Here is a 14571-nt window from a genome sequence, read left to right on the forward strand (position 1 = left end):
CGTTATTTTTTCAAACGTATTTTGATTTTAACCCCCAAGCTCAGAGCTTTACGCCGCACCCAAATATGACGATCTTAATGTATTATCATTTAACACTGTCGTCTGCAGTCTGCATGACAGATTTACCTGGGTTCTTCGTCGGAATGGTAAAAGTGTTCTACGCTGCTAGTACCACTTGTACTACTGCCGGCTGGAGACCCAGATCTTGGTGCATGGTCTGCCGTTGAGGTTACCGTGGTAGTGGTGGTTGCGGTCGTGGTAGGGGTGTGTTTGAGGGGTTCGGTGATGGTAATATCGACAGGAGTGGTGTTGTTTGTGTTGACAGAGTTGCATAGTGCAGTGGCGTCTGTATTAGTCGTGTCGATATCACAATCTCCGTTTCTCGTTGTGAGGTAATCTTTATCATCTTCAGACGCTAAGCCATCGGGTATATAACTCTGAGATACAGATATGTTAGCAGTGGACGAGCACAGTGAGTTTGGCAGCGTCGACACGCCAGTGAGACTCATCAGTAAGTTACCGACAGTGGCAATTTTGTCCACTTCGTTCAGGTCTTTGATGCTCTTACACATGTCCAGTACGTCCTGGGACCGGGACAGACTCTTGAGTCCATACAGCTTCTCCTTAGACTTACTGAACGTCCGGGTGCCGTGCCGGGACCGAGATACCAATGACGTGTGGCTCTCGCACATCCGATTGGATGCATACTGTGACTCGTGTAACATAGATGACCTCTTCATGTCACTTTCCCGCATGTGCTTGGACACGATCCGCTCAAAAAGTGCTTCTCGAGACTTGGACAGGTACGAAGGTTGCAGACCACCACCGCCACGTCTAGCTCCGTTAGATGGCGTAATGCCCGCACACGTGTTGCAGCCAGTGCGTTTCGTGACCAACAGCTGCTGGTGTTGCTGTTGGTGGTAGTTTTGTTGATTTTGTTGGTGGTGGTGCATCGAATTGCTGCTGCCGGACGATGACTTTCGAAGGTTTGCCAACCACGGGTGTTTCAAACATTCTTTGGCTGTCAGCCTCTCCCTGGGATCCTTGACCAACAGCTTTCGCATGAAGTCGATCGCCTCTTCTGACACATCTTCAAAAAGCTCGTCCGGGAAATCGATGTCAGCATTCGATATGTTGCAAAACGTCTCTTGGTCCGTGTCTCCGCCGAATGGACTGAATCCCGTCAATAGTGCGTAAGTAGTCACTCCAAGCGACCTAAAATAATACAAATACCAATAGTTAGTAAATGAATGATAGAATTTTTTTAATTTTCGAATGGAATGATTCCCGGGAACAAAATTTGTCAATATTCAAAATAGAAATCGCGGTAATGATCTATAGTTTAACCGAGTATCGCAAATGCCCTAAGATCACGGTTAATAATATAATAATACAATTTTTGTAATTTTAGTGAAGTACTTTTTAAAATGTTTTACATATGGATCAGAGATTAATGGAAAAAATCTAACCTAGTTTTTTACACAAATTAGAATAGTTTTTATAATAGACGACTACTTTAAATAATAATAATAAAATAGTATAGCTCTACGCGCTTTATCATAAATAAAAATAATAATTATTATTTATTATTATTATATTATCTATGATGGATGTACCTATTAAGAAATGACAACATATTTTTAAGTTTTTCTAAAATATATTATTTTACATGTATTTTACTGGCGTCCCGCCTTTATTTTAAGTTGGGGTTTTTGACCACACAACTAATATTTGTTATTTGTTTGATAGTTTTTTTTTTTACAATCTTATAGAATTTTCAAAAAAATAAAATAATATGATGAAATACATTAATATTATATCATATAATATATGATATTTATCTATTTTACATATTAAGTGAATAATTTGACCTACTCATTATCCTTTTTATACACTCCTGCAAGAATTTTCGTTTTAATGAGTCAATGTAATATTTGTGAAAACAAGTGACCTCTAAAATGGTTGTACTCGGAAATATGCAAGGTCATTAAACCTAATGATGATATCTGAAATAAACTTGTATAATATAAGAGAATTACTCACCACATGTCTGCGGCCAAAGTAATTGGTTCGTAATGAAGTATCTCTGGAGCTAAAAACGTAAATTTTGATTAAATTTATATTTAAAATATTTTTCCTCAAACAAAACACTATAGTAATCTAATATATGTATAAATCGTTTTTAAAACGGTTTACTTACCGACATAGTCGGGTGTGCCAAGGATCTCTCTGATTTCCGTACCCTCTAGAATCACTCGGGATATTTCGAAATCACAAAGTTTGACGTCGCAAGTAGGAAATGCGCCCATCAACACTAAATTTTGAGGCTGCGAACATCAATATTTATAATTAGTTTTAGTCACAGGAACGTTGATTACATATATTTTTTTTATTTGGGATTAATATTGTTGTAAGATGTGTGTCATCGTCAGTATAAAATATTAGATAATATTTGCGGTTGGTCACGAATTAAATTGTATGATATATACCGTTCATTAGCATACTCGGCCTTAACAATAAGAACGCCGAACACGAAACGGCATATTAATATAATGTTAATTCGGTATTAATAATAATGTGCGATATTATGGATTTCCTGCCGATCGGGGTTGGACCTTGATCCAGCTAGAAATATTTATCGCGATATCGATCTTTGTAGAGGCTATATAGAATCTAGATCGTGACGGCGCGGCGTCCGTTTGTTTGTTCGTGGGTGGCGTAATGGATTTTAAAGCACGTGTACCGCACATATGCAACCTCATTTGGACCTGGAACGTTCCAGGAAACCAGCGTGTCACCAATGCCATAATTTTTAAGGATTGTTTTATTCTTTTTTTGGAAAAAAATGTTGAAAAAACCTTGGCTCGCGCGTTTCGTCACTATTTAGTATTTACTCACTTTGATATCTAAATGAGCGATTTTCCGCTGGTGCATGTAAGCTAAACCTTCGACCACGTGGTGTATGAACTTGACCACGTCGGCCTCAAATGGTACGTTGTCGTCGTCGATGACTTTTTGTAGATCACCTCCCGGAGCACTAAAAAACATATATCGTACATTAATATAATAATAATAATGAGCGAGTAATAGTTTTATTTTTTGTAAAATAATATTATAATATTATCCGCACTATTCCATGACGATGATCAATTGTTTGGGCGTTTGAAATACATCATGCAATTTGGTAATCCGCGGCGACGGTGAACACAGCGATAGCAAAGCTATTTCGTGGTGGATATCGGGACTACAGTCTTCGCCAAATCTCGTGCGGTTTGAAAATTTGGCCGCAAACACTTCACCCGTTTCGATCGAAGTGCAGCGTCTGACTGAAGCGAATTGACCTCTATAAAAAAAAAAAAAAAAAACGATATTGAAATTAATAAATGAAAATAAGTACACGTAACACATAATAATAATCAATACATTTATTATAAATATAAAATATGATTATTTGACGGACAAATGGACAATGCATTCCGTTTCGAATCTCTATCTTTATTTTTCATAATTTTTTATTATTTTTATCTCTATGTCTATTTGCATATTATTACCTATATATAATATTGTAAACTTATCCACTTATCCACTTTGTACATAAAAACGATTAACCATTTTATTAAAATTTAATTTCATTGATCTTTCAATCCATAACCCATGAGTTATTCGTTGGATTTAAACTGTTTCCTTTCATTTAAGTCGCATTATTATATTAAACAACGTCCGTGACGCAAATATTAAAAAACAAATACTCAGTACTCACGCGATATGTACACATTCTTATGGCCGCGGCGGCGTGGCGTTGAAAAGCATTACAATGATAATAATAAAAACGATTTGAAGAAGATTCGCGACAATTTTTTTATGGCTCTTAATGTCTACGGCTACCTACGCATATCTACCGCAGTTACCGAGAATTTCACGATCGGCCAAGACCAAGGACGACGATATAATGACAACACGCGTCTTATAGTAAACAATGCATATTATAATAGTTGTAAGTACGCGTCGCAAAATTTTTAATTATAGTCCGGGACGTCATTATATATTATTAACGAGTATATTATAATATTATGATGATAGTGTGCGTATATGCGAATGGTACGACATTATAATTTATTGTATTCGTTGGTCGGATAATTACTTTTAGGGTTGAAAATACCCGTAACTCAAATGTAATCATACATATTTTATAATAGTGACGAATTTGATTCATGGCTGGAGTTTGGAACTGTACTGATAATAATAGAAACAAACTGATAATATTAGAATCGGATGCTTTATTAAATTACATATAGGAACAGACATTTTTTAGGGCTAATTTAACAATTTAATTGCTTTAGCCGTTTTTATTATTTATATATATTTTAATCGTGCATTCGAATTTTATTGAAACTTATTTATGATTAAAATTGGTATTAATTTTTAATACATTTTTGATAACATTTTTTTGTCGTTTTAGATATAAAACAAATATCAATATAATTTATAAGTGTTCATACAGTGAATACTATGTAGCTTATGAAAATGTACGCTTTTATTAATCATATTTTTATCATGTTATAGACCACAGATGTACAGTAGTATTTGCTTATTCATCACTATGACGAGCGTTTAACAAATTTCCAAGCTAATCTTCTATGACTCATAATGATATTGGACGATAACATCGGTTTAAACTTTAAACTCTCTAAAGAACGAAAATTTATGATTTTCTCATAAAAATAATTTGGATAACTAGATAAGTGCTAGTAACTTATAAATAAATCACTTGAATACTTTTTGTTGCTTTATAAATCGTATTTTGTCTACGATAAGAATCATCCAGCCTTGCCGGCAATAAACTATTATTTTTTTTATATCCGTTGTATCTTACAGTGGTCTTAGCAGCAGCTTATCTCTATATATGTAGATAAAATCGGACAACAAAGATCGCGTGCGTTCGCGATTTACGATGTGGCGCCGCGCCAAAGACCTGCGTAGGTGTCATGCTCCCTGGTAGAAGCTCGTGATTTATCGCGAACGCCCAAAAATTTTCTGGGTGGGATCGTCATTGAATTATCATTTTATCGTACGGGTTTAGTGACTTCGCAGCATAACATTATAACACGAATAATGGTTAGATTCTTGATTACGATCGAAAAAATAATCTCGTATTGGTCAAAAATACCATGATTACAAAAAACATACCTATACAACTATTTTCATTATGTTTGGACCACACTCAATAAGAACGAGAGAAATAATAACAACATAGGACGAGATAAAAGCGTAATAATATTATATTTACTGGTCAAAACTGTACAGTTAATTTATATACCAGTGTCTTTAACGAGGGTATATAAGTATTCCGTATTAAATCATTGTGATGTAATCATGAGGTGTCAGGGTATTTTTTTTTAAATAACCAGATATTTTGTATTTTAGTTTTCGCATGAGTGTTGTACGAATGGGAGTGACCACGGTGAGCGTGTAGCGAAAGCGATACGCCTTCAGTCGTACAACTTTGTTTAAATGTTTGAATTTCGAAAGTTTATTTTGTTTTTATCATTACGCTCATCTTGCACCCTGTGGTTTTTTTAGAATAAACTAGAAGCTATTTCGTGTATTTCATAAAAGTCAACCAATAAAACAACCATCATGAAAAAAATTTGTAAATTCCTTTATGACCTAACCCAAATTACATATGTCGATGAAGCAATATAATTAGTAAGATGACTGACTTGGATCCATACTGAAAGAATTTAGAAACTTTGACCTGTAGATTACACAATGTTATCGTTGTAGGATTATAATATAAGTGTACACATTATTATTGTTATAATGCGTGCATCCGAATTTGGACGCAGCCGTTATAACTTATAAGTATTCTCATAATACACTAAACATCAATACCATTAAATCAAGATTCATTTTACACCTCTTTTAATACGTATAGGTACTATTATGTGTTTGGTGCTTGTGATTACACGACACTGGATAAGAACAGCTTATTTAATTAATAATTACCTCAGACCTTTGACATTTCAATATTATACGTATCTTGATCTAAATAGGTACTGTATGGAAACGGTCTTAAATAATAGGTATTATGTGTTCTCATTGCAGTGTTCGTTTAAATACAAATAGTACAATGTTTTGATTTTATTCGCAACATTTTAGGTTTACGTATTTTTATAGAAATAGTTTTCATAGAATTATTATTTTATACTCGATAAAAATATATAAAACGCAATAACGTGACGTGAAGGAAATTTTTAGATTATATCAGGAAAGTTCACTGGTTGATTTGGTATACACATTTCTTGATTATCACATGTCTTTATTCATATCATATATTGTACGATAATATTATGCAGTATTAAATTAAACTTGTTTATACAAATTTGTTTTAAGATTTTAAATTGATCAATTTCGGAATTGAGTATAGATAATAATTCCAAACGAATCAATCGCTAAGTAATACAAAAGAGCGGATTAATATTTGTTAAGTGCAATATACTAGTTTTTCTATAATTTTATTCGTCGTATTATAATAAAATATCTAAATGACAGTATTAACATAAATTTATGTAGCGTAGTTCAAAATATGTTCAATGTTATAATTTACCGGTGGTACAGTAATATTACAGTGGGAGGACCTAATTGGTGTCAAGTATAATGTTATGACGTAAAATGTGATATGCAACCGGTTAATAAGAGGTTTTTGTGTTCAGTTGTCGAATTAAAGAATTAAATAGACAAATAACGTTGAAAAAAATGTTGAAATGTCAAAAATTGTAACGTACGTATTAATTTAATCCTATACCTAATATTACAGCATATCATGTACGATTGGATATTCCGTTTAACGATAATATTTTAATTTTAGTTTTTAGTATGATCTATAAAAATATATTATTATAATACGCCTTATTCGTGTTTTATTTCTCATAATAATTTCTTAAAAATTAAACCATAAAACAGTAAGATACTATAAAGACGCAGAATAACGCGACGTATAAGGTTGTGACTACTTCCACCGGATCTCGGTCACTCGTTTAGCAACATTCGGCGCGATCCAACGCTCGTATTTCATTTTAGATTTGACGTAAATCCATTTACGGTGTCGTCGAAAATACTATAAATTCGGACGTTGTGTATAATATATATAATAATATACAGATACGCACAATATTGTATTAATCGATCGATGGGCGTGAACGTATGCTTAATTTTCGCAAGTCAACACTGTCGTCAAACGATTTTGAAGCGAAATTTCGCGATACGTGGCCACAACAGCGATAGAGGAAATCGTAAATCGTCACATATCAAGGTATATTATTAAATAGTAAAAATTGATGTACGTTTGTATATTAACGAGCCATGAGTTATTTAACTAGTTCAATTTCATAATACCGTAAAATAGGTCGCAAAAACATAGGTACAAGAACCAAATAAAAAATTAATTAAATTGTGTCTATCCGATCGAAATCAAATTTGAGGTAGGTGTTCTGAGGACAACATTCGCTTTTGCTACAAAGTAAATCTAATCTAAAGTATTGCACACTTAATTATATTATCAATTATATCAAATGTACCATTGCTGAAGTATATATTTTTTCCAACTCATTCCAAATCATCGATTATAGGACCAGCTGTAGAGTGTAGACCGATCGTAAATCGACGCTCGCGGTTATTGCGGTATATATTCGCCAAATTATCATATGGTAACTACGGTTACCGTGATTCTTATACCGTCATAATGGTATGGCTTGCACAGTTTATACTATTACCACTACAATAGTATTGTCGTACACACATTATTGTATTGTACCACTGCTATAGTATAGCGTGCATGGTAGGTATATTATATATACCTATATCATATGAAAACAGTTTTGGTGTGCTGACGAACCGGTCGGCCGTTCACAGCTCCTTTTTTATAACATAAAATAATAATATTGTATATTTATAAATCGGTGACGGTGGACATCATATATAATGATGCGTTTGTCGGCGGCGGTGACCCATATTTGTCGGTATTAAGTTCGGTACGGCGGGGACGACCCGATGAGAGAAATCGCCAAGTCGTAGTCGTCCCATTATAATGACCAGGCGTATACGCACCGACGCACCGTGCAGCACGCCAACGAGGACTCTCTCGTTCACTATCCATTTTTCTCTTCTTTTGAAGTCTACCGCCGGCTTTTTCCTTCTCACGTCTCAATCTGTGATAAAATATACACGTTGTACCACGGTTATGGTAAATGAAAAAAAATGCGAAGTTTTGTCTGAGATTCTCACACGACTGCACCGTGAAAACGCACCCGCACGCGTAGATGAGTAGCGAATTATTAGTATTATAATATTCTTTATTTTCATTACAAAGCATCGCCTCAGCACAATACTATAATGCAAATGTGTGAATATTCACTTATCAGTTATAATCGACAGTAATCATAGTTAATATATTTATATTAAATAAAAAATGAAACTTGTGGATCACGCGTGGAACTAAGTTAGAATGATTTTTTAGAATACGCAAGTATGGTTAATAATAAAATATATAACCGTTAATTAAGTTAGAAAGAATAAAATTAATAAAAACATAATATGAAAATAGATGAACATATGAATAATACAATCAATAACACGTCTTAATAAATCCATCGACTATAATTTTTATTTATGGTATTATTAACTGATGACATAATATTTTAGTGAAGAGATTCTTCTCGGTGCGTAACGAAGTTTATACAATTTGAACCAGACCAACAGGCCATCTCAAGTTCTTAGTTTTTACACATGTCTTTAATAATGTAATATCGCACAAATCATCAATATTTGTAGGTATCACGAGTTTACGCGTACACATAATTTTATATTATTATAATATTTATGACTGTTACCATAGTGGTGTAGTGTCGATTATTTATTTCGTACACGCGGAAACCTGACTGCCGAGGACAAGGCGCAGCTGGAGAACAAATGCCGAACGTCTTCGAATAACGTATTATATACTATATTATTGTAAGGGAATGACATTTTTTTTCGATTCCGAAATGATTATAATGTATAATATAATAAAATTATGCAATCTGATCCATCACGGTCGTCACGTTTATGTTCAAACTACAGTGTAATATCGTACTCCACTTTATATAAAGCAACAAGTCGACTGTAGCAATTATTTATTATCATAATATCGCGTAAGCATTCGTTTCCTGCAAAAACTGACTCACGTAAATAATAAATTGTATACTGTAAATATCCACATGAATATTTTCTTCATTTAAGAATATAAATCGTATAAGTTTAATGTGAAGTTTCATCTATAAATAATTTGAGTCCTTATTATTTTGATTTTTTATGTCATTGAAATATTTGAAATATTTGTAGTGTAAAAATAATACTAATTTATAATGCCGTGGATCTCATAGTTACACGGTAACATAAAAAAAAAAAATGAAAAGATAAATCGTTTGTTAAGTTGCGAAATTAGTTTCTGATCGTTATTATAAATTGTTCATTCATTAGTTGCTGTATAGAAATAATATCGTTCCGTCATCAAAAAAAAAAAAAAAAAAACAATAACAATAATACTATCATTGTAATATCTAGTTTTTACAGACGACTTAATAAATGCGATTCATCGTGGCAATAATAAAAGTTTAAGTCAATAGCAACCATGGTGCGATAAAATGCCACGTGACATTCTTAAAATGCACGCGTGCACTTGATATGAGTAAGTTTCCTCATACTGCGGTAATGAATACCGAACAGTAAAATTTGTAGTGTATAGTATGGATGCATTATTTATGGACTCGCGTTGGCTATTTGTAATCGACTAATGGTTTCGTTTTATCGGATGTTAAATCGATCCAACACACGATAAAATTGTACATAATAACTACGTATCCACACAATTTGTTTTCCCAGCGTCCTTGTTATTTTTTCCACGTTTTGCCGAGCGGGCTATGCGTATAATTAGGTATTATATGTGTATTGTGTATGTACTGTGCGAGCGAAAACGCGTAACGCGATAATATTATAATATATTGTAATCGAACCGTTTCGGTCTTGAACGTTAGGCGCCAACGTAAGGCCGAGTTTCTATATAATTATTACAACGATTAAACACCAATATGGTGAGGCAAAGTGAACGATTTCTACGTACATAATATAAAATAATGCCACCCTTTAACAGATCATAATATATCATAATATAATAGTATACATTATATTTATATATATTTTATACGGACATCTTTAACGTCGAAAAGATATATTTAAGATCATATAAAAGGCAAAGGACTAATCCTGGGGGCCATAGCACACTTTAGAATTCAAAGGCTTTTATAGAGTCTGTAAATTATGATATATTATGATATATTATGATTTATATTTATATAATATGCTTATCGTGAATTATAATTGTATAATATTAAAATTGTTAATACACATAGGTATAAATAAATTATTATATACATGCATAGTTATACTTTTTATGTATACATGTTATAAATGAACGACTGCTAACACATCAAAGCTTATCACCAAAAAATATTATGTACTTATTATTATTACATAATATTATACAGCAAATTAACGTAACATATGTGTTACACATAATACTCGTATACTAAATGTGCCCCTAGGAATAGATCATATCCGTATGTTGCAAATTAAAAAGAAAAGTTAAAATTTAATTATTTAGACTTTAGAATAACTACAATTCAAGTGTATAACGCTACTGGATTTTTGATTTTAATTTTGTAACAAAAGTTAATATTAAAAATGTTACTAAGTATAAGTACATACCTACTTTGTATAATAATCTAAAATTTAAAGTTTAAATTTTATGTGTTTACATAAGTTTTATAATTTCGAATTGATTTTTTCTATATAAAAACTATATACATTTTTATACCTAATTGGACTAATTCAATTGTTTTATCTATTTTTTCTAAATATTTTACGAACTTATTATAGGATAATATAAAAAAATCAGCACTTTATTGACCTGTATTCAAATCAATCCTTAATAATAGATAGCTATAAATTCAGACTAACTTTAATATTAAAATTTAACGATTATAAAACAATTATACTTTTGTAGATTTATATTTTAACCGAATAATATTGTATAATATTTTTTATACGTGCAGGTCATAATTTTAGGTAAATAAATGAAGAAAAAATACACCACAGTCCACCGGGAAGTGGTATATACCATTGTTAAAAATAGCCTACTCAATGAACTCGAATCGTTTCAAAAATCGAATTAACATTAATTAACCATTTTCTTTTTTTTCGACTTCTAACTCGCGATATTAACCACTCATAAGTAGTATATTTTATTAATACGGTTTAATATTATTATTATTATATATATTTATCGATATGTATTATTAGGAGTGACCGGCAGATTACCTACGGCTGGTCGGCACGACTGGCAGCGGTGTTCGATTGGCCCGTGCGCGAGTTCCGAGGACGGCCGGCGGGTTGGCGCGATTCGCACGCGCATAAAACATCTCTCGCCAGCCGACTCCGTGCGTGGCGCGGACGGAGGGGTGTCCGGTCACGCGCCGTTTACAATGTGTATATATATAATATTGAATACATGAAATAGCCATTATTGTACGTATACCTACACATACGAGTATGATACATGCGGAGAGGAAGACGTGCTCGCAATACGCACTTCGCTATATATCGGAATCCGATTTACGCGCGTAACATAACCCTCCAACCACCCTGCTCTCGTCGGTACCATCTTCCCGCATATGCCTAACTGATCATATACCTATACGATTTGACTCTGCTGCGAGACGTAATAACAATAGTGCCCATTGCCCACAGTATACATGACATCGCATTGTATATGTGTTCGTATATATATTATAAATTTATAAAGACCGACACAGATGATGATAGCGACCTGATGCCAATGTCGCGCCACTGTACTGTAGTTGCAGTATCGTAGGTATAATATATAGATAAGTATATAAGCACTTATATATATTTTTTTCCCCGATCGCGTATATACCGGTCCGCCGCAAAGTCCTTTATGATGCCTTACCGGTTTCGTGTCTTATAATAATAATTGTGCCGACGCGGTGGCAGGCTGCATGCAGCAACAGTAGGTATATCGTCGCCGTGTTGTGCATATCACGGGGACTTTTAATACTACCTATAAAGCTACATGTGTAGAGAAAAATTGCGTGAAAACGCTACTTTGAAAATTATACAGAATTCTCGATGTTTTTCGAATACTGCATGTGTCCTACAAATCAATCGCCAACATTACGCATTAATATAAATATCGTTTTGCAAGTATATATACGTACTACTAATTGTAAAATATACTATGCAGATAAACTGAACAATATTATTATTTTCCGAATGCTCTGTCACGATTACTGAACGGTGAGTGAAAGAACTTCAACTCGAAGTCGTCTACATCCTGAACGCAATTTTTTACAATTTACAATTCATTATTCCAATGCGCAGTACTCGGAACACGTTGATTTACATACCTGTCTTATATAACTTACAACAGACAGGTTTTCGCCTAAGGTGACAAAATGACGAAAGAGAGAATGAAAATGTTTTCTTGTCGGTTTTACATTAACGATGAAATTAAGACGATTGATAATAGATTATAATAATATATTATATAGCCGTCATATAGTTGAATGGCGAAGATTAATTTAAAATCTACAGAACCTATTTTACAACTTTACGCGTATTGGAAAATAATAAAGCGATTAAAAAAAAAAATAATAAATTAAATAATGACGTGATAATAGAAAAGAACTATCGATAAAAACGTTTGCGTATTATTATTAAAGAATAATATGTATAATGTTTGTCACTATGTTGGTTCTATTATAAACATGGGTTATTGATTTTGTATTTTTTATGATTTAAAAGATATTTAAATTTGAAAATTTAACAAATGTGTATTACCCTAAAGGCTAAAACGATGAATACCGAACAGAAAATAATTAATATAATTATATACCTAATGAGACGAGACGATATTCGTTGTAAAGGTTAGGTTTTTAAAATTTGTTCTGAGTTTTATAAAGTCTAGTTATTATTATAGTGGTAATAAGAAAAATAAACGACTAATGCGCAAAATTATCGAGATAAAACAAAATCTGATCGTTACAGCATCTACTCATTGGTGATATAAATAGATATTATTATTACGCGACAAAGAATATAAATAGTCAACGACGGAGTTACGTGCCTATATGGCTATATACATCGAAACTTTACGATATTACGCGCGGACACTTAGAGGAAAAGTATTAACGAATAATTATTATACAATATATATATTATTTTATTATTGTTTATCGTGTGGATTTCCTTGAGAAACGACAAAAAAAAAACGTACAAATTTTACAAGTGCACAACAAAAATCGTTCACGTCATATTTATTTCATACATAATATATAAATAATAACAATAAAACTAACAACATACGAGCATAATATTGCACACGCTTACACAATATGGTATGGTCATAATAATTGTACGCGTCTTGTGGGAAATATATACCGATGAGGTATTCAATTGTCCGAGGAAAATGTGACATCGTCAACACGTGTTTTTTTTATTTCTATTAATATCGATTTCGTATTAAATCACATTTACACGTGTTCAGAAACACTCCGATCGTTAATAATTATTTTATACAATGCCGCAAAACTGCAGGAGTGACGATAATCTTCTGGCGGTCGTCATCGTATTTTTTTTGCAGTTAATATCATTTCACAGCTAATATTATTATTATAGTTATGTAATCCCTGAAAATCCCTTATCCCTGAAGTTTTAAGAACATAATTTAATCGTGTTCATAAATGTATTGTGCACACTATATGTGCCACATAAGTTTGCATATCGTGCTTTTTTATTATTAGTAATAAATTCAGAGCTTTGCACCTGAATCATTTATTCGGGTTTAGGGTGCTGGATGTATTCGGGTGTTCAAAACTTCAAACACCAGAATAATAAATCGAAACAAACGTTTAGGTGTTAATAACCGTTATTATTCGGGTCAATATTCGTTAATACAGGTGTTGAATAGTGTAGAAAAATCACAATTTTTTATTGAAAGCTAATTCCCCCCTCCATATGGGTTTCGGATGATTTTTTAAAGGTTTTTAGTGGTGTTACGGGTTTTGGTTAATTCGGATGTAAACTGAAAGTACTTGTAATAATGATAGTTATAGATCGTTGCATATGTTATCCAAGACAATTATGGTGCATTTATCGTCAAGTATTCGGCAACATAAATTTTGCTACGATGTAGTATATTATATCGGAAGGATGCGGTATAAAATAAAACATTCGACATTTTATTATTATTAGCTATACCTAAAACGGTATCTTGGTCATATATTATATTAAATAATGGTTTATAGTTAGAAGATTCTTATTTAGATGTTACCTACTAGTTTAATACATAAATAAATCGTAATTTACATTTTTTTTTAAATATGATTCGTGGATATGGTATAATGCAGTGATTGCAGTATTTTGATGAAATATAAATAATATATGTTTAAAAATATTTTT

The 14571-nt window shown here is 32.6% G+C and overlaps 1 protein-coding gene across 1 annotated transcript in view; it reads right to left on the reverse strand.

The window, feature by feature from the left end:
- Window positions 1-14571, reverse strand: part of LOC114119268 (uncharacterized) — a 38620-nt gene that overhangs the window by 4176 nt on the left and 19873 nt on the right. The window contains exons 2-6 of the mRNA XM_027980774.2: window positions 3131-3343; window positions 2899-3037; window positions 2201-2327; window positions 2044-2092; window positions 127-1215 (exon numbers count right to left, since the gene is read on the reverse strand). Coding sequence (XP_027836575.2) covers window positions 127-1215; window positions 2044-2092; window positions 2201-2327; window positions 2899-3037; window positions 3131-3343 — 1617 coding nt within the window. The remainder of the gene's footprint in view (window positions 1-126; window positions 1216-2043; window positions 2093-2200; window positions 2328-2898; window positions 3038-3130; window positions 3344-14571) is intronic.

This window comes from Aphis gossypii, chromosome 2 (genome assembly GCF_020184175.1).
Source record: "Aphis gossypii isolate Hap1 chromosome 2, ASM2018417v2, whole genome shotgun sequence".
Taxonomy (NCBI): domain Eukaryota; kingdom Metazoa; phylum Arthropoda; class Insecta; order Hemiptera; family Aphididae; genus Aphis; species Aphis gossypii.